Source organism: Aphelocoma coerulescens, chromosome 2 (assembly GCF_041296385.1).
Source record: "Aphelocoma coerulescens isolate FSJ_1873_10779 chromosome 2, UR_Acoe_1.0, whole genome shotgun sequence".
NCBI lineage: Eukaryota > Metazoa > Chordata > Aves > Passeriformes > Corvidae > Aphelocoma > Aphelocoma coerulescens.
Window position 1 is genome coordinate 113818030 of NC_091015.1, and position 26574 is coordinate 113844603.

The 26574-nt window shown below is 39.9% G+C and overlaps 1 protein-coding gene across 4 annotated transcripts in view; it reads right to left on the reverse strand.

The window, feature by feature from the left end:
- The window catches only part of GNAL (G protein subunit alpha L), a 183618-nt gene that overhangs the window by 113572 nt on the left and 43472 nt on the right, over positions 1–26574 (reverse strand). Inside the window, exons 1-2 of one of the 4 annotated variants that reach the window (XM_069004405.1) lie at positions 876–944; positions 219–390 (exon numbers count right to left, since the gene is read on the reverse strand). The exons of 1 other annotated variant lie outside the window; for it this stretch is intronic. In XM_069004405.1, coding sequence (XP_068860506.1) covers positions 219–357 — 139 coding nt within the window. In that variant the 5' untranslated portion in view covers positions 358–390; positions 876–944. 2 more of the 4 variants (XM_069004406.1, XM_069004404.1) reach the window with 2 other exon arrangements.

Here is a 26574-nt window from a genome sequence, read left to right on the forward strand (position 1 = left end):
CGGCAGCATTTCTGTATGTGTGCATCCATGTGGCTCAGGCGCTGAGCTCGATCTGTGGACGCCTCGCTTATTGCTCAATACAGCAGCCTACATTTTCCATAGCTAAGGCGCACGCCGCATCTCCCCTCTCGGCTGCGCCCGCCGCCCCGCGGGCTGGGGCTGCTGCCCCCTCCTCGCCCTGCTCGCCCCGGCCCCCACCTCTGCCCCTTCCTCCTTACCCAGCAGCAGCAAGCGGTGTGTCGCTTTATAAGCCAGCCTCTCTTTCTGCAACTGCTTCTCTATTTTTTTGTTGGCTTCTCGCTGCGCTTTCTCATCGATACGCTGATCCTCCGTTTTGCTGTTGCCCAAACACCCCATAGCCGCTGCTCAGGGTGGATGTCAAATCGCTGCCTTCACAGATTTAGTATTTACAAGGGGGAGGGAGAGGGGGGGAGGCAGAAGACAAGTCTTTATATCCGCCTGTGTCCCTGCGACGGTTTCTCTCCGCTTCTTCCCACCCGGCTCGCTCACATAAAATGGTCTCTGGCCGCTTTCCGATCGCAGCGGAGTTGGCTGCTTCGCTCCCCACCAGAGATGCGGAGAGCAGGCGGCAGAGGTAACCCTGCCCCGGCGGGGAGGGGGTGGGGGGAGAAGGCTGTGCAAAAATGCCTAACATGCAACGAGAGGGAGAAAAGGGCTCCTCCTGGAAACCAGCCGGGTGCCGCTCTCCGCTCTCCCTCCCCACCGCGCACACAATCCCTATATTTCTCTGTAAAGGTCTATTTTTGTCTTCCTAACTCAGCACTGCCTCTTTCTGCGAGACCAGGAAACAGCCCCGCTACCAGCCCTACGCGCAGGGAAGCCGAAGGAGAAAGGTAAAAGCCGGACGGATCTACCTGGATCCTGCGGGGCCGGGGCCAGGCGGCGCTGCGGGGTCCGCGCCCCCCGCCCCGGGCCGCCCCCGCCCGCCCCTCTCGGCCGCCTCGGCCCCGCGCCCCGGCCGCGCTGCTGCCGCCAAAACCTGGAGCTGGCATCGCCGCCGCGGGACCTGCGGCCTCCGGCCCCCCGCCCGCGGCCTGCCGCAGGGCAAGGGAGCTGCGGACGCGGCGCTCGGGGAGCCGCGGGGGCTTCTCCCGACCTTTCCCCGCGTTCCTCGGCGGTACTGGAAGAGCGTGGCCGCTACCAGAGCAAGGGTTGGCACTCCCGGGTCTGGAATCCCAGGCTGGCACAGGTGATGGCCGCCATCGTGACTGACCTGCGGGAGCGGCGCCGGGAGCGAGCCCCTGGCACCGGCGTGGGGGAGCGGCCGGGCTCTGCCCGCGCGTACCCCGACACACAGAGCACGCATCTGCACAAACACCCTGGCTCGACTTCTTAACCAGCAAAATGTCCCTTTCCACAAGTTGTCACGGTAGCACACGGGCCGTTTTTTCCCTTTGAAGATTCCGAACTGTATCAGCTGAACCAGAAAATGAAGCTGTCAAAACAGCTCATGATAATGTGTAATCCGAACATGATAACATACATGTCTAATATCAGTACAACAACAATGTCGACAAGAAACGTTCCTTCATTTACCTCCATTTTAGATCTTAAAGTGAAACTTCAAGCTAGACAACCCTGTGGGTATTCGTTCTTGCTTCAAACCTCTTGCCTTGCAAACTGGCACCTCAATGCAAAAGCAGCAGTACAGCACCTGGCTCTTCCTAAATTAGCCCTGCGTAGAAACCACCTGCACTACTCAAACGTGATGCTTGATACATTGAGACACAAGAACACTAGAAAAAGGATGGACATTACTCTAGAGTCCCAAAATACTTTAGGCTTTTATCTCCAAATATTATTAGTCCCCCATACTTTCAAAGACGGCTTATTGAAAAATTAGTATTTTGAGAGATACAAATCCTGGTCCCAACTAAAATCAAAGAGAGATTGCCATCAGCTTCAATCAAACGAAATAGCATTTTAATCTAAAAAGCCTTGAGATGCATGTGGCAAAAAGAAACTAGATTTTACAAGCAGAAGGATTTAGTTTAGTTTTGTTTTTTTTTTTTTTTTTTCCAATGGCTCCCTTGCTCAGGTGGAAAGTACTGAATCAAGGAAGAGAAGCTGGTACTGTCTACTCTGAGCACACATCAGAGGAAGGTGAAAAGGGCAGGACCCAGAAAATGAACAGGTACTGCTCCACCTGTGTTTGGGTATATGGAGTTTTCAGGAGACTATGGAATTCAAGTGCCAGATACGTTGTTTTATGATATTGCTTGGCTCTGGAAGCTGTTTTCATCTTCTGTCTTACACAGGTGGGGGGAGCTGGGGGGTGGGGAGGGGAGGTAACTCACCACAGGATTGACAGGATCTGCCAGGCCAAAATATGCATTTTCTAAGTGTTACTGAGCTGCATTTTTTTAGGACAGACTGCTTTTTTTCCTATTGACATTCTTCTGTCTGGAGAGGCAAAAAGCACCTCAGATACAGATAGGTTTTGAAGCACAATTCAGGGGAACTGCTGTTTTCGGAGGCTGTCAGACACAGGATATATGAGGAACAGCTTTTGTGAAGGGCAGTCATGTTTGCTGCCTGCCACAGCACTGTGAGAGCTCAAAACCAAATGGCTTGGTTAGAAATCACTAACTGGGTCTGAATTTTCATAGTCCTTCAGTATCAGAAGCTGTAATTTATGATGCACAAGATGTGTGTAGCCATATTTATTACCTATGTAAACACCTCATTGAGACCTAAGTCCCAAATCTGGCTAGTGTCAGTCAGTCTGCAGGAACCTGCCTTGTTTCTTCCCCCTCTCTCCTCAGCAGTTTTCCTCTTTCATGTACTAACATTGGGATTTTTGGTGCAGACTTATTCCCAGCTTTGAAACGGCTCAGTGCCAATAAATAGAATTTTACAGGATCCTGGTATATCCTGCTTTTACCCTTCTCCAAAAGAGGGAAAGTGTTTCTCATTTCCTCTCTCCCCCTCGAAAAACCCCATGACCCTTTTGGGTCTCTTCCTCCTGAGAAAAGATCACACAGTTCAAGAATGACATGCACAAGCAACCTGTGCCCATAAGGAACTTTTAGCTGTAATTATATTCCCAAACCTCCCTTTGCTTTTCGCAAACACAGCACTTATCCTGACATAATTGAACTACAAAATCCTAGAAACAATAATAAACCATAGAGAAATTTTCACCCCCTTTAGACACAATTTTTTTTTCCAGAGAGAAACCACAGCTATCATATGAACACGTGTCCTCTGCACACAGATAAAGCCAAAGCTCTGTAAAAGGTTGCAGCAGTGCTGCTTCAGCTAACCAACTTCCATTCCAGTACAAACTGTACACAGGAATAAAAACAAAATCCCGGACAAAGGAAAGAAGACCCTTTCTAGTCTTCACCTCTCTTCTGAGGCAACCAATGTGGGATCCTCCTTGAGCTCCTGAAAGATATTTCACATAGCCTCTGTCCCTTCATATCAGGCAACATATGTATACATACACATATTTATATATGCACATATATATAAATATAAATACACATTGAGTGGATATCGGTGCAAAAAATGAGATTTGCCTTCTACTTTTGTGCTCCAACTTGGTGCTATCTCCTCGTGAAACCAGACAATACAGTATAAACCCTCCTGGAAGGAAACTGGAGACACCTTTATTTCCTGCCTTCCTCTGTGAGTTCCAGCCTCAGGATGCACCATTTGTGAGCCTCAGGCTGAATGTTGGGGAGCACAAGCTGCTGACTTGAGGCCATATATGCATTCTTGTATAGAGGAGGATTGACAACCCAGCTGAAGCCAGACTGGGTGGCCACCCCTGCCACAAAGTCTTGTTTCTCATGCCTGTTCTGTTTGGGTAAGGAGGGACAAAACTCCAGTAAGAATTAATGGGGAGCTGCTAAAGATGCAGCTCAAGAGACCTGGTTGCCCCTCCAATCCAGAGCAGGACTGATGCAGAGCTTTTTCTTGCATACACTAGGTAAGGGTGGAGAAAGTTTCTATACAGAAACCCTGCAGACCATTTGCAGCCCATCTTCCCTTTACACAGCCTCGTGGCTTTGGTTCAGTTTTTTTTAAAAAGAACAAATGGAAAGATGGAGGTAATCAAAAGCATAGGAGGGAACTAAGCAGCTGGTAAAGAAATTAATCCTGCTTGCCAGTCTTCCTGCCTCAACTTTCACAGGGAGCTCCGAACTCTCTGCTGACACTGTCCTCAAGTATGGGCACTGCACTAGGTGGGTAACACTCTGGTGACCTGACCTCTGCTTCTCCTCACTGACCTCTCTTTTTCATGTAGCCTACTGCTGCAAATCATTATAGGCAACTCACTAGTGGTTGAGTTTTTAATCCACCTCATCATCAAACTTGGGAGGAAAAAAAAGGAGGAAAATGAATTGTAACTGTGTAGGTATTGAAGAAAAATAATTCTTTCTCTCTGGTAATCAATTATTGGTAAGTTTCTCTCTCTGAAGATGTCAAATATTAATACAATAGTACACTCTCCCTGGAAGGCTACATTGGAGTTGTATAAGATACATGAACCAGGAACCAAAAAAATTGTGACTCTAACTGTATTAAAAATACTGACTAAGGGTTTAGAAAAAACCCAGCACATACTTCGCAGAGAAGTGAATGTCACGCTAAAAAAAAAAAAAATCTAACCTTCATCCTTTTGTTTAAACCCATGACCTCAAAAAAGTCATAAAAATTTTTTGAGAGGGGCTCATCTGTTTTAAGAAGCAGGATGGGAGAGATGCCAGAAAAGATGAGGTATGCATTTCCACAGTGACTGTGGACCTGATCCCGAATCGCCTTAATGTCCATGGATTAAGGACAAATTCACTGATGCAGAAGAGGGTCAGGCAATGCTGAGGGGCCTGGCAATGCTCTGAGTAGTTCCTTGGCTCCTTGACACACTTTGCTGTCCGCATTCCCAAGCCATACTCCTTTACTTGGCAGCCGCCACCATGTAACTCACCTGACAAACCAACTTCTCCCGTGCCTACTCCTCTCCCACAAACCACAACCCACCCTAACTTTGTGCAGCACAGGGAGCAAAAGGGAGAAAGCAGGTGACGTGATGTGGTAGAAGGCTGTGGGCTAAAGATAATAGTCTGAAGAGAAAGAAGAGTTTTCCATAGAAAAACTGCAAGCAGCAGTCCACAGAAATGACAGTGATAGCCTTTAGCCCTGAGAAAGCATTTGTGAAGGGGAGCCAGATGCTCCTCAGGAAGCCTGTGTGGAAAAGCATCAGGTGAAAAGCAGATTTGCAGTATGATTACACCAAAGAAAGAAGACAATCCTCATTCATTCAAGCTAGTTATTCCTTATCCAAGCTAGTTACTCTTCATCCATGTCCTGCAAGAAAGCAGAGGGAACAGGAAACTTCTGCTATGGCCATCCCCATCAGCTCAGGGTTTCCCTTTAGACCCTTATTAATAAAATAATTCTGGTGTTTATTCTTGTCTTTTCTGACTAGAAATTCCTTATCTATGAAGAGAGACTCACATGGCAGCATTCCACACATGTCCATCTGTTGGTACCAGAGGAAGAAGCAGCTGATTGAGACTAGCATAAATCCAGCAATGTCCTAATAGCATTTAAAAGACCAAGTAACCTCCTGTGGTTTAAATATTCTTACATATTACAATGAAATAACATTGTTAAACAAAATGACACGGATGCATTTGCAATAAGCAAAAGGGACACCTCTTTTGATGAATTTGCAAGACTGTTATAGGATGTGTTACATTTTTGGCAAAAGAGGAGGCACTTTTCCGTCAGTATCCCAGTTTATGAAGAATTTCACTTGGCTGGACATTCCAGGGGCACTTCCTCAACTTCCTCCCACCCCCCCCCCCCCCCCCACCTTGAACAAAATAATACATTCCCATTTTAAGGCAGTGGAAAATTAGTTCTAATCAGTTGTTCAGGAGAGTCCTCAGGATTAAATAGATTTAAATAACGCCAGGCAAAACATGCTCATTTTGCCCTAATTTTGAAGTGAATTATCAATAAATAAAGAAGTCAGCTAGAATTATAGCTGAAGTTACCACTTCCAAAAAGGAGTAAAATCTATACAGGAGGCATGTCCTGGATTCTCTGCAACATGCTGACTAACACCTTGCACAGCTGTAACAGCAAAGCCAAATCATTTGTCTGCAGTTTGTAAAAGGTTTTGTATGTCATATAAAATTTTGCATTTAATTGTAAATGCTCAGGTCAACTATCACAATCTCACTATTTGGACAGGAACAAAAAACTGGAAAGAAAACTAACTTGAGAGACGCTGAACATATGTGTGATGTGCCTTAACCTCTCCTTTAACTCCAAGGCACACCTCTGAGCATGGCACTGACAGTCACAGCATGCCTGTCTCCACCCCTGGTCTTTAGACAACATTCTGCTGGGCTAGATTGTCTCTGCATTCACGCCAAACACATCTGACCTGTGATTTCCTGTATTGCCCCTCTATCTTGATATAAACTTAGAGATAATTTTTAGTTTCTTCTCAGTTGTTTTAACTTCTCTGCTTGAGAAATTAAGTTTTAGCTACCCCAGGAAAAAAAAGGAAGTCTCTACATGGTTAAACAGGTATGCCCTAATTCTTGTGAGTGCCTGCATGGTCAGTGGTATTCTATATATATATATAACTGGAAATTCTTACAAATTCAGAAGATCATTGCATACAACTACCTTAGCATGAACTGAGGAATTCTGTAACTGTTTCTTAACCCTGTTTAAGGATCCCAACATGCAGTTACACACAAGAACAATCATTAAAAACTCGCTTCAGGAAATAATGTAGCCAAGAAATTGGTAGCCTCATGTACTCACAACCTGATTGATATCAATAATATTTATCACAGAAATACAGCTTTTGCTTGACTGCATGACTAGCAAATCCAGATAAAATATCAAAGCTTAGTGAATAAACAAAACCACAGTATTTTCCTCCTTATGCATCTCTTTTTTAAAGCTATACATCTGCTTATAACAAATACCTGTTGAGTCATGTTCTGCTTGGCCTTTTGTGATACAGCTCTTAAGTTTCCTATAAGTATTTCTATGGTATATTTGTACAAAGTAGATGATCTCTGGATTAAATAGCTCTCACATATTTGCTCATAATTGAAGAGACATGGCTTGTTGACCCATGTGGTCCTTTCCACAACCAGGTTTATGTTACAATTAAACTTCATGCTTTCATGACATGAATTTATTTATTTCTCTGGATAGAGAAAATGGTCAATATGAAGACTAAGCAGATACATTACTTATATAGATGACTATTCCTTCTCACACCTATGTGAGAGAGGGGGAAAAACAATCTTAAACAAAGTGCGATAATCTCCTGGAAAGTAAGTCTACTTTTTTCTTTTTTTCCTTCTGTTTACTTATTCACTTTATTCACTGCTAGTCTCAAATGCTATTCTGACAGAATGAGTTAATGAAATTCAAACCCATATGATTTTACTGATCTTATTTTTACTAAAACCCAAAAGTTTTTTCTAGAATCTACTGGGCTGCTTGTATAACATCGATTAGATTCTTCGGAGCAAATACTTCTCACAGGATCATTTCACTTGGGATGAAAGGTGATAAAAGCATTGGTGCACAAAGGAGAAGGGGGAAAGGTTGAAAAGTCCACAGAACTTGCAGACATTTTGGAACAAGCCATTTAATAAGTTACTGAGGAATCTATATTTTCTCACATACTTTGGGAAACAAAAGGTTTGTTTTTACAATAAAAATGCATAATGTGAGAAAATTTCCTAAACTATGGCGACATTTTCTCTGTGTTTAAAGTTTCAGACTTACAACAATGGTGACATGTTTCTGTGCAATCTGCATAATTGTAGGCTTGGTTTTGGTTGTTTTTTGGTTTTGGGTTTTCTGGTTTGTTTGTTTGTTTGTTTTTTAAGGAGACCCATTCTAGCTTGATGCCTCACAACCTCCTTAAATTTTAAATCTGCATGTCCCAATGATGCAGTGCAATGCTATGTAGAACTATCACAGCAGAGTCTGAGGTTAGCAATAGTACAAGTGCAATCCAGCAATCTCAGCTAATGCAGCTGCTCAGACACTGCAGTGTATGTTTTAAAACATTGAGAGGGTTTTCGAAAGCTTATAGCTGCTTGGAATATTTAACAACTTACAACAACACTTACCTCGTCAACCAATTTGCCTACCAATCCTAAAACATTTAAAGGGCTTTAAACCTACCCATATGCAGACTCTTCCTGCTCAGAATCAGCTACAGCAATCTGCCACCCACATCACTAAACACAATGACAAGATTATGCTTCCATGCCTTTGCAGCCTATTCTTCACAATATGCAAATCTTCAGGAACTGCATTTCTGATCCCGATGCAACAGCACAAAAGCCATTGTTGTAAGAAATGGTTTAATCTGTCAGCAACACTGTCACCACAGTTACTACCACTAATAAAGATATGATCATAATCTGCCACTTAAGGATCATTAGATACATTATGACTATTGTGTTCTTTTACATAGTTCTTTTTTATGGACACTAATTGAGAACACTTGATTTAAATAAAATCAAGCACTATAAATTGTCATTGACAAATCTGTTCTTAACCTTTAGACCGTGTAGGGTGCTGCTTGCTCATGTAGGGAAAACCAGCTATTAAAAAGGCTAACCCTGCAAACTATTTATCAGAAATACAAACCACTGTAACACTGTATACAAAGAGGAGAGCTTGGAGGAAGCACACAAGGATGCTCTGTCTGAACATGTAAATGACTTACTTTAAGCTAGGTTAAAACTCCTCACTACCATTCAAATGCTTGTGGTCCATCCAACAATTTATGGTGTGTTTAGGAATGGACAGCTGTACATTCAGAAGGATTCAAGGTTCATATCTGTAAAAGGCCCAGAGTGCACGACAGAAGTTTATTCTATGTAATTATTTTTATATAATTTTATTGAGGCTGCAGAAACTATGAAAAATATAGCAAATGTCTAAATATGGGTTGTATATGCATCTCAGATGTGGCTCTTTTGCATGTGTCATAGAGTCCTCCCCTTTGAAAGCTTAAATTCTGGAAATATTTCATCTCAGAATGACCGTGAGCTGTCAGAGTGACCCTGAAAACAAATCAAAACTAAACAAGGATATGCCCTCCCCTCCCCACCCAATTGGAGGCCCAGAACATATAAAATATGGCCTTCCTCACAAAGAGAAAAATGTTAATGTTACAGGAATTTGTGGAAAACATGATCAACATCGGTCACCTCCCTTAAAGAGAAATGAACGCAATTTGGCAGAGGTGCAGAGGTACAGAGAAGAGGGATGAAGGTTAGACTGGAGGACTGGTATCAGAGACTAGGAGGAGCAGGATTTATCAGACATGGGATCACTGTGGCTGCCTGCAATGACCAGGAGAAGCACACAGCACACCACGGCTTGCCTTGCCATCCTGGGCAGAAGGGCTGCAGCTTCCTACTACAGCATGAACACTGCAAAGGGCTGTTGCAGGCAATGTTGTATCCAGAACTGTGGGCCACTGCTTTTGCCTAACAGAAATCAAAGGCATATTGCTGCTTTCCAGAGAAGTATGAGAGAGCTTTCCCATGATTAGAGAAAACTATTTAATATATTCCAAACTGAACTGTTTCACCTAATTTAAGAATTCTAGCTTGAGATGCTGCAAGCCATGTGTAAATGAGACAGGAGAAAAAAATCAAGAGTTTCAAGCCACCAGAAGAGCCTGGATCTGGTAAGAGCATGACTGGAGAAAACACCACCAGTATCTAGCTTGGTCCAGCTCAGAGAGCAGTGCAACTGTCCAAGGGGAGAGAGGGCACCGATGGAGCATGGAGAGCTCCCTTTCATTATGCTTCCATTTTATCATGGTGAGCTGCTGTTTCTGCTGGAAGTCCCATCCAGTGGAGGGAAAGGAGGCAGAAGATGGCAGGCGTCCACACACCTTTTGGAGCCTGTTCCTTCTATTGTGTCAGTGAACAATAGCCTCCTGCTAATCTGTGAATCTCCTCAAGCTCCCTTCATGCCTTTACCATACTGCTTCCCCAGCCCGTTACCTTCTCTGCTATTTACAGCTCTCTGAACAGTCAGATTATTTCTCTGTATGCCCAGTGAGAAGGTAAGTTGAAAAGAAAATAAGATGTCACTGAGTCAAGTGCCTAAATTTTCCAGTTTAACTTGGATACTTTCCATATGCTATCTCTAAAATTTTATGTGATTTGTAGCATGAGCCAATGGCTGCCTTCTGTTAACTGCACAGAGCACACAGCCAAAGATTAACAAAAAACTGGTGCTGTGGCAAAATACTTCCAGTACTGCCAAATTCTGTGTTTCTTGGTAATTTCAATTGCCTATGCAATCCTGAATTAGTGTTAGTATACAATGTACAATTGATGGCATGTTGCTGCTGTGAACTTGTTGAATGAGTATGGGGCCATGAACAACCTGGTCTAGTGGAAGGTGTCCCTCCCCCTGGCATGGGGGTTGGAACTAGATGGTCTTTAAGGTCACTTCCAACCTAAATAATTCCATGATTCTTTCCTGTGCCTGGATAGACTGCACTTCAAAAATTCAAAGTATCAACAGACATAAAAATACAAACACTACATAACTATTAAGGGTTTTTTTTAAAAATTCTATTATCAGATTTTAAGAACTAAATCTTAGCAGATAATTGTTCCAACTGTTTGTTATTGAAATTGTGATGGCAACTTACAAAGTCATTCTTTATACTGAGAAATACTCTGGAAGTATTTGGATTACTTATAAACTAAACAAACCAATCCTATATTATCCATATACAAAATGAAAATGATGAAAAAAATTTTTACAGCTTTCTCTATTACAAATGTACACTATGGTTTTTTTTTAATTTACAATTTTTTATTTACCTGGCACATAAAAATCCTGACCCCAGATTTAAATATTTTTGTCGCATATTCCAAGTTTATGCTTGGAATCTGTTCACTTGAACATTTTAACATATTAATACAACATATTAACATACCAGTGATAAGCAGAGAAACCTCTGCTGTGGGCCACACAGAAAATCTGCTATAATTATGCACAGTAAAGACATGATGTTACATCCACTAAGAGTTAAAACTGTGCACATTATGCAAAACTCTATCATCAGTAACAATTCAGCAATAAGGATCAAATCTTATAGTAAGTCAAATGTGGGGTGCAATGCCACAACTAAAATAATTCTAACACAGATGTTTAAAATCTAATTACAAAAAAAAAATTAGATTATTAACTGATCAATCCCTCCCTTGAAATGCCTATTTCTCTTCACAGACTATAAATGGATTCAATGACTTCATCTAGATATCTAATAATCAGTGCCCAGAAATCACTGTGAAATGGAAGTAAAGGTTATTAGCAGGAAATACACCTGAGCAACTGCATTGCATGGCAGCAAGCCAAAATTCTCAGTGATGTGTTAATAACTTGGAAAGTAAAGGTGCAGAGCTGGTGACCAGTCAAACTTGCTGGTCACCAGCAAGTGACAGAGCTTTTGCATGCAGTTTAACAACTCTGCTGATGATTCATCATTTTTAGTGGTATTAATGAATCCACTTTTTTTCTTAAGTGGATTTTTTTTCTTCACCTAAAAGGAATAGTTCTTTCAATACAGTGTTGTTCAGTTTCATCCATAAGCCACCCAATGAGCTCAAGCAATGAGAAAATCCATATGGGCAAGCAATTCATATTTTCAACATCTCATGAAAAGAATCCCAACTTCAGTGATGCTCCACATAAAAAGAAAAAGAAAAATGCTTCCAACGTAAACAACTCTGTATCTATTCACTACAGGGATTGTGACAATACATTATTCTTAGCATTATTTTTCTGAGCTTTTAAATTCCCTCCCCTCTAAATTCTACCACAACTGCAAGCTAGTACAAATTTGAATAAAATGCCTTATGTATACTGATGCCAATACATATGAAAATTAGCATTTACCTGTCAACACACTGAGGTAAGACTGAATTTCCCTTAAAATAAAAATGAAAAGCAAGCAGCATATAAGAGCTTCCCTCTTCTCCATGTATAATTATGTAATTAAAAGCCTCAGGTAATAGGTATGTTATTGTTTTGTATGTGCACACACAAAAATTTTCTGTCTCTTGGTATGAAGTTACCTCTCCATTTAAAGTTAGTGTTACAATCAATCCATCAACTTTTTCATGGACTCCCCACCATCCAATTGTGGACAGGGCATTCACCTTTACTGGCTGAGTTTCTGTGAAGTCTGATGAATGTACCTGCAACTGCCATAGGATCCAAGGCCTATAAAGACTGCCTTACTTCAGAAATCTTTTTCTCAGGACTAACCTATCATTTTATGAAAGATTACATTCTCTAATTCTTATAGATACCTTTTTTGATAAAGTTCTCTCTTCCCCCTGCCCCCCCCCCCGCAAACCACCCCTTTGCTCTGTACTCTCTTGTTTGAGGCCTCTTCAATACCTGCCATCCACTGCAACAATCAATGCCAGCAGCATCAGTTTTGCAGGAAATCATATAGGTGATTTCACAAAGTTGTGTGACAATTCATAACCATCATATAAAGAAATATAAACTGTAAAACCCCCTTCCTCCAAATTTCATGCTTATAGGAGCTGTCAGCAGCAGTCTCTTTTCCTTTTTGATACAGATGATACACATTTCAGAAAATTGGACTGAATATGTCATTACATAAAGATAGGAACTAGCCCTTTGAAACTCTCCTTCCTGATTTATGGGGCATAAAAATCTCTCTCAAAAGGAGCAGTAAGACTCCTGTTTCCTGGAAAACTCCTGCTCACAGATCAGTATATAAAATTCTGAAGTCCCACCCCATTTCTCAGTGCATCTTTTAAGTGGCAGATTAGGTTTTGAATGATCTTGAACAAAAAAAAAAACAACCAGACACACCCTACCCTCAAATATCTTTTTCAAGAAAAACTTGATTAAAGCTGATGAGCAAAGAACTTGGGACATTGTGAACAGAAACAAAGGTATATATACTGTGCAGGCCTGATGTTAACAGACAGAGCATGTTGCTCCTGAAAAATCAGATGTGAAAACATGAAAAGCAAATGTTGATTTTTTTTCCCCACAAATATGTATCAATTTAAAAAACTTTGTCCATTGTTCAGTACGTTATCTGTATCTCAGAAGCAATGATAATCAGTGCGTTTCTGTTGAAGGACCAAATGAGTAACCTTCAACCTAAGGCTGAAGGCCAGGTGACCAACCTTAGAGACATGTTTACATTGTTTTTTTAAAAATGCACTTTATGTCATGTATTTCATTACAAATTTTTAGATTCCAAGTGTGTAACAGGGAAATAAATTAAACATAATAAACATGACTTATGGAGATGACCTCAGAGTTCGAGCATAGGAGGGACTTGGCTGTGGAACAAACAACTTCTGGAGATGGTCCAGGACTTCAAACTCTCTTTTTTTCAATTAGATGATCTAACAGACCCCGTGATGATCCAGCACAACAAACAAATTGTCTGAGGACATGCCAAGTAGTAAAAACAGTAAAACATGATTTTTGCCTCTTAGCACTAGGAATTCACTCTCATTAAAAAGGGGCTCTTCTGCAAATAAAATCCAGTACTGTAATACACAGCACTGAATTCCATGCTTATGATTATAACAAGATCCTCTTGTTCTAAAAAACTGAAAAAGTGTGCTGCAGGACATTAAGAAGTTTAATATAGGGACTATCCTTCATCAACACAGTGTAGTGGTTAGCAGGCTTCCAAGCAGTCCCATTTCAGACAGTTTGAAACCAAAATCAAAGCAAAACCTAAACAGGATTATCTAAGGACTCATCACTGTGTAAAAATAGCTCATGTGTTTGATGCTCTGTCATGAAAACACATTACAGAAACCTGAAAAAAAAGAGGTGTACATATACACACACACATAAACACTTTTCTGATGGTAATCACATGTGTGTAGAATTTAAAACAACAAAAGATATCCAGCACAGACATAAACTAAAAGGTGAAAGGAACCCACAAGAGATGTAATCCATGAAGGAAACAACAGCAGTTTAATAGTGAGAAAGCAGTGCTACGGGGGCCTTAGCTGGCTGCTTGTCTCCAGGTGTGCCCCAGTGCACAGCTCATGTGTTTGGAGTGCATTTTCCCCCACTTGCTTTCTCAGCTGAAAAGCTAATGAAGTCTCAACAAACAGACTTAAGTTCAAACATCATTAATTCTGCTATTAAGGTATATCACTAAGAGGTTCTCCCACTTATATAGTTATGAAGTGCCTGGCAACAAGGACATTTATAAATAATTTCTCTAAAGAAGGAAAGACCAACCTGAATTTTATTGCAGATCACTAGCTGTGTCATTCTTTACAGTTTCAAGCCCCAGAACAGCAGAAAGAAGATGACAGATTCCCCCAAATTAGTGCATAAAAGGCTTCTGCCAAAATGGCATCAACTATTTTGCTACAGATTGACAACACAAAATGTCTCAATCATTCTTTTAAAGCATTACTTATGATAAAAATTAACAGGGGCCTTCAGACCAGAGCAACATCAGGCACCTTTAAAACTGTCTTAAAAGGAAAGGTTCCAGTGAAGCCATACTGGTATGAGTATGGTTGCTGAATTGCAGGCAAAGCACATCGAAGGGATATCTCCTCTAAAAGCCTAGTTCAAGACATCACATGGCACCAGCCTTGAAGCCCTCCCCTCTCCTCCCCTACAGGGGAGCAAGGAGTGAACCAGGAAGGACCTGTTCCAATCACCCCTTCTGTGCAGTTCTCTCCCTTCTTCCTCCAAAATGACTCCACTACCACACATCTTACGGGTCCAAAAATATTCCTCCCCCACATGTTTGGCATGCTTTGGTTAGAGGACAGCAAGCTGTTACACATTTCCTTCACAGGACCAAAAGCATATCTAGTATGAGATGCAAGAGCCTGCATTTTGGCCACAGAAGACACAGACTCGGTCTTTGATGGGGAAGGATTAATGTCCAAGACTCTTCCACAGACACTTCAGGACATGTGGCCTGCTCCAGCTGGAAGATAAGCATCACCATTCACAGCAGTGTGGTTTCTGAGGAACACATGAAAGGGGCTTCAAGCTGTAGATCACATTAAGAAAAACCTGGGATCTCAAGTTGCATGCAATGTTTTTGTTTCTTGTTCAATTTTCCCCTGCTTAAAAATAACTTCTTCACTTAAAATAGTAAAGCTGAATACCATGGAAAGAACTGAAGAGCAGAAAATCATTGCTCTAGGGTGCCATTAATGTTGTCCATTGTCCTGACATCAATGCATCCACCTCTCACAAATCTGCACAGCTTATCTGTCATCAATGTTCCTACCAACATGCTGCACCTCTGAGGGTTTATCCTTTCTCTCCAGTGTCACCTGAGTGTCCAATGATGACAATGATTTGGCAAACTCAGAGCTGACAGGTAGGTACAGACTTCCCTTTAAGAACATAAATATAGTTCATTTAATTGTTTTGAATTTAGTCAGGTCCTCTGCAAATTCTTCTGTGACTAAAAAAGCCCAAATGCCCCAAATGCACAAAGATGGCAATTTTCTCAACCAACATTCAGCTAAAAAACAGGTTATGATCCACTGCTCCTGGTGACTTCCTTTCAAACAAAAGGGCATGAGATTAAAAAGCATGATATTACAGAAGGGGAAAGAACTGATGGGTCAGAGGTGACTTCAGGCAGCATATGAAGAATCTCAAGCAGACCTGAGGAAGACAAGTTAATGTAAACATGGACTTATGAATACACAGATCGTAGAGTCATGGAATCATTAAGGTTGGAAAAGACCCCTAAGATCATCAAGACCAATCCCTGACCAATCACCACCTCGTCAGCTAGACCACAGTGCTAAGTGCCACATCCAGTTTTTTCTTGGAACACTTCCAGGGTTGGTGACTCCACACCTTCCTGGGCAGCCCATCCCAATGCCTGATCATCCTTTCTGTGAAAAAAAATTGTTCCTCATGTCCAGCCTGGACCTCTCCTGGCACAGCTTGAGGCTGTGTCCTCTTGCCCTGTTCCTGACGAAGTGCATCTCTCTTTCCCATCTCTTTTTAAGACATAGCTAGCCCACCTAAAAATTTATTTTGGATCTCTATTTGCAATACTTAGTAAATTATGCAATTCTGACTAAGATCTGAATTAGAAAAGATGAAAGGTAAATTAGGTCATAAGAAGACAACCAACATTGCAATCAATCAATGTTTCATAATTTAAAAAAATGAAACCATTCACCAGCCACCAGATTTTTTCTCAATCTCTGAAGAATATGTGACAACCATTGAGGCTGGAGGTGGCAGAATTTTTCCTAGATGCCTCCTGATGCCATTTAATATTTTATTTCAACATTCTTTTGATCCCCTCTCCCAAAATAGTCTCTACAAATACCATCTCTACAATCTCTAGTACTGACATGAAAGAAAGGCTCCAAACTTTCACAATCTATGGATGCCCATGTATTGAATTTTAGATTACCGACATTTTAAGAGGCATCTCTAACATATTTACTGATTCCTTGTTTTAGCTCTAGCTTGCATGTTACTCAAGAGCACAGGTATGAAGGCAAGTGTTAATATGCATTTAAGGCAAAACTTTAATTCCAAAAAAGCTTTGGTAGGTAAGCAGATAGCAGTGGGATGGAAAGAGGTTTAATACAACACATCAAGAAGAACAGAGACTGAAGAAATACGCACCTGGCCAGACCTCAGAACTGTATTAATTGGGGAAGATGTGCAACAAGTGAGATGCTGAACAAGCAGAAGTGGGAACACTGTTGTGAGAGAGTAGCTGAAATGCCAATTACCACATAAATCAAAGCCAAAATTGTTCAAGTGATGATCAGCATAGATAAACAAGCCTGAGATCCAGCGAAAGCAAACCTGTGAAGAGCTGTAAAAAGCAAATGGACTTCTCGAAATAAGAGTTTAATATGGGATTACAGGTATTTGAACTGCTTTTGGACACTCAAAAGAGAAAATCTGGTACTTAAAAAAAAAAAAACAAACCAAAAAGAGGTGCAAGTATACCACTACATGTCTCAAAAGTAAAAAAAGAGAAGTCCTTATTTTCTGTAACTGTGCCAAAAATATAGGCTTTCCAATGACAACAATGCAGAAATATTCCAGCTGATTCCCCTAGCTTGGTCCCTTTCCAAGTTCCTCAGCCTTTTCTTGATTTCTGTAGCCAAAATATGTCCTTTGCCTACTGACAGATATATAAAGACATAAAATTTCCAATAAATCCATTGTTAAAACAGATAAACAGACAACACAATTATCATGAGAATACTCTGTCAGTCTCCCTGTGACTGTTTCAGTACTTAGCTGACACCCCAAATAAAATTTGTGAAAGGCCTTTGAAACAGGAAGAAAATTGTCTTCTGATTGTCTTTGCTTCGCTACTCCCCAAACACATTCAAAGAATTCTAGAAAATGAGTGAAACACTATTTCCCTTTGCAGAAATTGTGCTGCCAAGATGAGCCCTTACCTCTTCCAGAGGAGCAGACCACCACATCCAAGCTGGAATCTATCTGTGTTTATTGCTTAACCAGAAACAAAGCATCATTAAGTGTATTGCACAAAGAGAAACTTTGGAGATTGTTCTTGGTTAGAAGTAAGAATGTTTCTAACATACTTGGCAGCTGCCAACCTCCCAAAATGAAAATGCCTCCTCATTGTCTCCACAAAGTCAAATTTCCACAGTGATATGTAAACAGATAATGTTCTTCTATCTAAAAGGGTACTTCAACAGACAGAAAACAAAGCAAAATATATGGACTGTTTTGGATTGCTCTGAAGTTTGGCACATTGATGGAGACTGAGGCAAGGGGCAGGAGAGGAAACAGCTAACATTAATGTTCTTAACATGAGAGTCTGTAATTAAATACATATGTAAATCTGAGATACAGCTAATTTTTTTGTTTGCCCTCACCAAATTAACTTTTCTAAATGTTGCTATTCTTTTCCTGCAATATGAAGGTTACTGTTCAAACCATGGCTTAGACTCTGAAAACGTTCTCTGTCTCACCACATTCCCCTGGATTTAGAGTACAGCATTCACTGTACAGTCAAAAAAGCAATGGGAAGACAAGATTTCAAGTCCAAATGTTAGCCCAGGCACATGTTTTATGCTTAAAAGACAGTGTATCTGAAAAAATTATACATCCAAATTAATTTCTAGCTGGTTAGTTTTCACTTGAGGAGAGAGGATGGAACTGAATTTAGGCTAGGCACTGAATTTAAACTGTGCTCCAACAGTATCAGTTTACATAACATGACTGGCAGAAAATTGAAAAATGGTAAGAAAAATGCTAAAATTGGCACTTGTATGTTTTTGTTTCGAAGAAATGTTAGCAGAATTCTTAAGAATCAAAATACTTTTAAAAGGAGAAACTGCATACATGAACGCATGATTGCAGGGCCAGGAAAATTAGAGTGAAGAAAAGAGCTAATAAAAAAAGGGGATTGAAGCTGTAGTGAAAAATGATGGGAATAAAAAGGGTGCTGCTCAGTAGCAGCAAAATTTAGTGCAGGTGGAAAGAAGAAAGAAGAGAGAAGATCCTTATCCAGATGCAGAGAATCCAGATGACAAAGAAAATAATATAGGTATTTGACAGAAGAGGAATATTAGTGGGAGGAATGCTTGTCAGCTCCATATTACCTTCCCTTGAATTCAAGATTGGAGTAACCCTTTCCTTTAAGTTTCCTTTTAAGTTTCTTTAAGATCACCTCCCCTGCTCTTCAAATGTGAGTGCCATTATAACTGGTAAAACCAGGAAAGAGAGCAGAGCTGGTGTCTGTGGTGGGAGAAGAAATATAAGGAATTTGGCTATTCTTTAGAAAAGCCTTGACCATTATGCAGTTTTAACTTTTTCCCTTATCAACGTGTTTCATGATCTAGGGCAAATCCAAAGAAAATCCTGGTGCTAGAGTCCTGGTACTCAGGGAGTACAAATCTAAGTGCTGTCAATATGTACCAAGTTCTTCCCTGTAGAATGAAATACCTGACAAATTCCACAGTTTCTTCACTCTTATGCCCCTAACAATAACTGTTCACAAACGTCTCATTAAGCCTACAAATCACCATCATCTCCCCTTCACAGCTGACAGATTTATGAAATCACATCTTTCTCATAACATATGCATGATCTTCTGCATCACATTACAATTCTAGCTCTGCCAACATATTCCAGTTGTTCCCTACACCATTCAATAGGGCTGGAGGGTGGCTGCAGTGCTCCCACAAAACTGTCCAAACTGCTGCTGACACTTATTAGGGACAGAGCAAAGCTGGCATGTGTATGTGTCTCACATGTTTCTCAGTGAATTTTATAAAACTCATCACTCTAGAAAACCATGAACTATCTTCACAAATCCTCTGAATGCTCCACATCTGGACTGTGAATTCTGGGCTATGACTCCTAACATGTAGCACATCTTCCCATTACAGCTGTCAGATCAGAAAGAGGTGCTGAGTCTTGAGATCTGTCTATCTGTGTTACAGATATCTAAAATATTCTAACCAGTAATTTGCAACGTAACCCCAAAGATGCAAGATCTGATTTGGATTGAGAACATCACATGTAGTAAATGTATGAATAACAACTTGGTATGAACTAAATTAAGGATGTATCAATTCCAACTGCATATGCATGTATTCTTTCTGCCAAATTTGTTTGTTGCAGATTTAGAGTTTTGCTATTTGAGTAAAGGATGTGGTTATTTTCTTCCACATCAGCAGTCTGTGAATTTCTAATACAGTAATTTGAATAGAATCCCTGTCCCCACTATTTGCCTGAATTACATAAATACAATGTATTGCACAAATTATATAAATTGTACATATAGAAATACGATGCATTACATAAACCAGTGAACTATCCAACTAGGAGCATTATTGAACCAGCAAAGATGATACTTTAAGTCACTAGTGTTTCAATGGTTCAGCAGAGTGCTGTGAGAACTGCCCTGTTGAAAACCTTGGCATTTTGGTGTGGAGACAGGGGGAGAAGACGTGCAAGAATGAGGGGAGGAGAAGGAGGTTAAGCTAAAGAATGAAAAGAAGTAAAAAAAATAATGCAAAGGCCTTGCCTATAGAAAATTCTGTGCAGGTTTTGGGAGGGAGAGGTTGTTTATCCCAGCGAAATCTAGCAATTTTATTCTCCTTAGTTTTCACCTCTCTGAGTAAGCACTTTTTCTTCTGTTTCTCCTATCAAAAATAAGCCACACTAATCCTGCCACATTTCAGCAGTGAGCAACATCAATATTACCCTCCAAAATTTTTTGTGATCCCATATTACACTCATTAATACTGCCTTGAAACAGTATTTTAATACTTATGATAAAATCAGACCTACTCGTAGAAAAGCACATGGAATAAGTTATACAATGTATTCTTAAGACTAGGAAATATTGATGTTTGCTCATTACTGCAAAACGAGGAAGGTAATGCCAAGATGGTGCCTTGAGTAAAAACTGGAATCACTGACACCACTTAACTGGATGAATCAAAGCCTGGAGATGAGCTTAAATTTCTGACAAAGTTTAGTTCAATCCCAGCCAGAAAAGCCTCAAGCAACTCTACTGTTCTGAATTGTTTAAGCTTTTCTAAACAAGTCAGAACAGCAAGTGCTATTGGAGGCATAAACAGATTTCCTATTTAAAATGCTCAACTTTAAGGCTATTGACCACATTCCCTCCCTTCCTGTCCCAATTTAAACTTGGCTTTCACATCTCCTGCTGAAACCTGAGGTGAGCCAACTTTGAACCAAATTTAGTTTTGTCTGCTTTTAATTTGATTGGACTGGCTTTCAAAACAAACCCAGCAAACTCTCACAACACTGAGATTTCAAGTTACTGAACTTCTTTTGCATAATCTCCCCCTTTTTATCCTAATATTATCCCTTATGCAGGGCTGAGAAAATATAAAAAATACATTTTCAAACGGAGGGTTCTTTTTGATTTTTAGAGGATACAAACTATTTAAAAAAATTAAGGATAAGAATTCAAAATTAAATCAATATGCTTGTCAACACTTGAAGCAACACTCAGTATGTACAGGGGATGTGCAGAAAACCTGCAAAAACCTCCAAACTCATTGATAGTGAAAATAACCTCAAATCAGGCAGCTTTTAAAGGCATCAGTATGAAAAAGGTGCCTCTTACCACAGGCCAACTAAATGGCAGGTTCTCACAATTTTACAGCCCTGCTCTTGGATGTCTCACCAATTTATCCTCTACCTGCTCCTAGTCAAAATTTATTAAATCTTGTTAAAAGCATCCCAGTATGATTACCGAGCAGAACTCGGGCAGCTGGGATACTCCTACTTCTGTGACAAGCTCAAACTAATTCCTCCTGAAAGAGAGGAATGCCATACCCACCACACAGACTTACAACAGATGCTCTACCACGGTATGGATTCATCACCTGAACATCAGCTTCCTGGAAGGAAGTCGTGAAGTGTAAAACAGAAAGGAATGAGCTACTACATCATACATTTACACAGAAAAAGAATTCTAAATCACTGAAGATGGAATTCTTACTCTTCTAACTCTCAGGAAAGCTTTTCCTAACTAATGATCCTGCTTTCTTAGATCACAAGATGCAAGATCAAGGAGGCTAAGTATTCCTGTCAAGAAAAGTTAGAAAATGGATTCTCCAGCCAGTCTTTCCCATAGCTTGCTTTGATTTATCTTATGCTTAGATAAAATAGGATCCATAGCCCAAGACGAAGAAAAACTTCTACTGACCACAGTGTGCCAAGATTTTACTGTTACTACTGATCTATTTAGAAAACAAGGAGAAAATAGTATGTTTCGAAAAACAAGTTTTAAATTACCAGTCTCTCGACTGAGTATCTAAGGCAATCAAAACAAAGAAGCAGCTTTGAAGAAACTATTACTTAAAGTGATGGGCTAATTATATAGTTTTAAAGTATTGTGTCCCACATGCAGGTAATAGAATAGTTATATATATCTACACACCTAGGCTAACAGTAAAAATATTACAAATATTTGCTTTACTATATTATTCAAAATATACTTCATTGCTCTGGTAGCAGTGTGTTAAAATCAGACAAATAGCAAACCAGTTAACAATTAATCCCTGCTGTTTCTACTACTGCCAAGGAATTGGCTGTGGAATACCACCAGCACTCCTGCAGAAGCAAAAGTTAGTCCAGCTACTACTTTTACTGTTCCTACTTCCTTCAAGTGAGATCTTTCCTGAAGTCCAGTCTTTTTAAGATTTTAGTTACTAGTCTTCTGAAAAACTGCTTTTCGCCACACGGCCAGGTTTTAGTTTCCCCAGACGAAAGTACAGGCTTAAGGTTGTTCTGTGCTACCCTCTGTGAAATAGTTTTTTTTCCTTCTCCAGGTTCAGCGTACTTTTGTTATTTCTTTCCCATACACTTTATACAGGAACAGTTTCCAGCACCAAAATAGCTCGTCCACCACTGGGAAAAGAGAAAGTAGACCCATTTTCCTGTACACTTCTTGAAATGGTCTTCTTGCCAAGCATTGTTTCTCATCTGTTGTGGAACATGACACCCTATTTAAATGTCAACATGAGTTCAACTGGGGCAACCACTGTATTTTTGAAGTGGCTCTACTCCGAGCTTCTTCCCTACTACCATCAGGTTACTAAGAGACCACGTTTACAGTCTCTGGATTAATAATAATCCCAATGTGCATGTTATTTTAACCTTTCTATACACCCAAATTAGAGGAACTGTTAAATTAAGAATTTCTCATTTGTGCACAGCTATTGGTGCTCTGCCACCTACAAGTTGCACTGCATCTCTAAAGCCACAATCACTGAGTAACTCAGGGGTCTGTGAGCTAAAACTAAGTCCCACGGGCATTTGTGCCGTGCCTAGTGTAGACTCACTTAAAAAGTGAGGGGATCTAACACAAAAGCCTGCATCTCAGCAACAAGGCTCCAGATGTGCATTATGAAGGTTGAAAAATGAAAAATTTACATTAAAATCAACACACAAAAAAGTATTGTTTAAGAAGTCACTAAGGAACTACATGCTTGCTGATTTCACAGCACTGAAAGTGTGAAAAAGCTTCAAGCTCTTGGTTAGCTTCCAAGAGAAAGGCAAAACATATAAACACTCATAAACCCCCCCAAATAATGTGTGTAGTTAGTTAATATAGCTTCAGAAAAATGTATCTATTTAAGATCACCAGATACTTTGTCTTTTTATCTGTTTTGGTTTTCTGTTTTTGTATCATAGCTGCCAAAGAGAGGGAAAAAGAGAGGAAGACAAAAAATCAGATTTTGTTTGTTTCTTTTAGAGTTTTTCTACCTAAGAAAGCACTGCTCTCACACACCCATGCATTTGAAGGAAAAGAACAACTGCATGTCAACTGATAGTTGCCATGCATGTCAACTGAAACAGTTCTTGAGAAGATCAAAGTAGATTCACCATTCCACTGCTGCCTCACTATCTCCAGAGCATTTCAGAGGCATCTTTGAGAAGAGGATTTCCTGTTACCCAAACACACAGCCAACAGTCAAGCTCTAGGAAAAAGTTTCATGGAATGTCTTGAAGTACGGTACTGGGTCACAGAGGAGACACTGACAGTCAGCTGCAAGCAAGCCCAACTTCTAGAAGCCAAAGGATTTCTTACATTGAAGTCTCAGGATTTTGGTCACACTGCAAGTTGTCCAGTAGTTATTTTTCAGATAGTGTTGATAATGTCTACTTTTGTTACAAAGTAAATGTTTAGGCCATCTATGTTATGAAACCATATAGCTAACAGCAAGGTATTTCTCATATGTGCTTCAAAGCTTGTTTCAAAACAGATGCTAGAAGTCATAGAAGTACTTCCAAAGAAGATACGTATAACATCTAAATCTTGAACAATAAAAAACCAAACTCTTAATTGAGAGTGTACAATACTTTAGAAGAAGTACAAAGGTTTAATGGGAGGGAAATGTACTAGAATAATCCAATTTATTTGACAGTCAAAGGTGCTAGAAATAGGAACAAAAACATTGAAACCAGTCAACGCAAAGTGTAATGAGATACCAATATTTCTCCACAAGGTGCTTTCAGGTCTTAACAAAAGCTAAGCTTCTGAAAATCTCTAAAGTTCATGGCTAACAAAACCAGAACAACGTAACTGATAACTGCACACCTAGAAAATGTAATACAATACAGTAACTTGCAATTTGTGCATGCTCTTCCACTTTTCCTAGGAAATGTTTAATTTGTTGTCCCAGAAAAAACAGCCTTTGGTTATCACAGATGACTATTAAATTACAAGAACTATACTCAAGTAATAACTACAAACTCTGCTAAACAAACAGCAACAAGTAAGTATTATAAAAACAAAGAGGATGCCAGAACAATCTTATTTTGGTCCTCAGCATGGACAGGAAGATCTAAGATCGTAATTGAAGGTTGGTGTATCAACTTTTCCGTAGGTCATCTAACTCCTTTCAGTGAGCAAAGCCACTGCTTTCAGCGTGATTCAGGGCAAAGGTGAAGACTTTTCTCTGAGTCCTGCTTCACCTTCACAGAAGCTGTGTGGAACTGCATCCATACAATACAAGGACAGCAGCATGGAAATGGCCACAAAGCAAGTTCCTGGTCAAATAATATGAGCAAACATGTGGACAAGAGAAGGGCTGTGGATAGACAAAAATAGCTTATCTTATTTCAAACATTTGAACATTGTTTTGGACAACTGGAGTCTATTCTCATCTCTAGATCCCTTTGTAAGTTTGTATTTGGATGGATGTTTGATTTGAGAAACAGTGACACTTGGATAAAAATAGTATGGCTGAATACCTGTTTGGTAGGTTCTGAATTTAGAGATAGCATCTAAGCACTTGCTCTATTATTAAAATATTGTAAATTTGCTTACAAAATTAGTAATCATTAATTCTTGTACTATGCAACCACCTCCTGGCTCTGTAACACCACATACTAGAAGCCTCTTGCCTGGATATTAGCTCTAATTAAACACTAAATCATTTCATTCATGAAGAAATGTTAATGCATTTAAAACCTCATGTAAGGTCATGTACCTTACACAGTGTGATTCTCCACTTCTTTTGTGTTGTGTATCACCAGAACCACAGTGATCTGAAATTGTTTTACAAATTTCTGAGAAAAGCACGGCTGAACTTAACACACATAAGAACCAGGATTTGAAATGTATGTCAATTCATTATCAAGAACTATGAACTTTGTGCTGTTACACATACATTTCACTCATACTCAAGGTCTAAATTATTTCTCCCCCTCTCCAGAGGCTTTAGTTAAATTTCTTTTTAAAAAACCACTGTTCACTGGCCTGCATTTGTAGACCTAACAGTGCAAAATGCCTTAAAATAAATAAATGTTCATAGTCAGCAGAAACCAGTGCCTGTGATCCACAGGAACAGCGAGCACTCACAGCTACAAGCAAAGCCAAGGGAAGGGGAGGGGAGAGGGAAAGTTGGCTGAGGGGGCAGGGAAGGAAGCTGTGCTCTGAAGATATGGTGGAAATTTTGTAATTGTTTAAAATTTGGCAAACAACAAACATCTGGCAACCTCTGTAGCAGCACATTCTGAGTCCTGCCTATAATTTGGTCCCTCATGCAGTGCAGCAGGAAGACAGTCACACATTTGATATAGCCTGAAATCACAAACCATTTTAGTAGTAATAGCTATTAATAACTCCTGCTTCCCAGGCAAGGAGGAACCAAGCCTAAACATACAAGAACATCAATTCTGCTAGCTTATGTGCCAACATTGAAAATCCAGGCTCAAAGAGTCTCATGAAACTTGAGAGAGCAGACATATGGGTAAACTATGTCTTACTTCTGCATATTTAATGAATATTTACCTTTATGGACAGAGATTTGAAGGGTATCTTTTTCTCACTGGAATCCCATCTCCAAGGGATTTAGGTCTGCTTAAGCTTTGCTTTCCACATTTTTCTACCTATTTAGAAACTATATATATAGTTAATAAATATAACAAGTCACGTAAAGCATAAGGTATACCAAACTACCTTCTCTTTTCAGTATTTTTAGATTTGGCTTAATATATTAATACAGTTAGACCACGGTCAGGTAAGGGCAGCTCTCACTGCAATAAAGAGGGCAAAGTTTAACTTAAGCTCTAGGTATCATACCTTCTATAAAAAGAAGTTACTCAATTTAGTATTTTTAAATTTAAATATGGAGTTTGAACTCTATTTTAGGGCTGCTTTTAGACTTGAATGAGTATTTGATCCAAGACCCTTGGAGCTTTAAAACACTTTTGAAAATAATTTTCTTTAGTGAAAAACTGTATTTCTCATTTAAGAAATTATATTAAATATGTGTCTGATATGAAAGGCCTGAATGCTATTTGAGGGACAGGAAAAGAAAATATCAGGAAGTGGTAGAAGATAAAGCAAAAAATACCACTCACACTTCTATGAGAATGTGACAGGCTGCAGAGCACACCAAGAACATGTAAAAATTTGCCATGTAAAAATTTTGTTCTACTATTTGCTTAATTTAATTATATTCTATTGGCAGAAAATATCTGAGCACTCTTATCTTT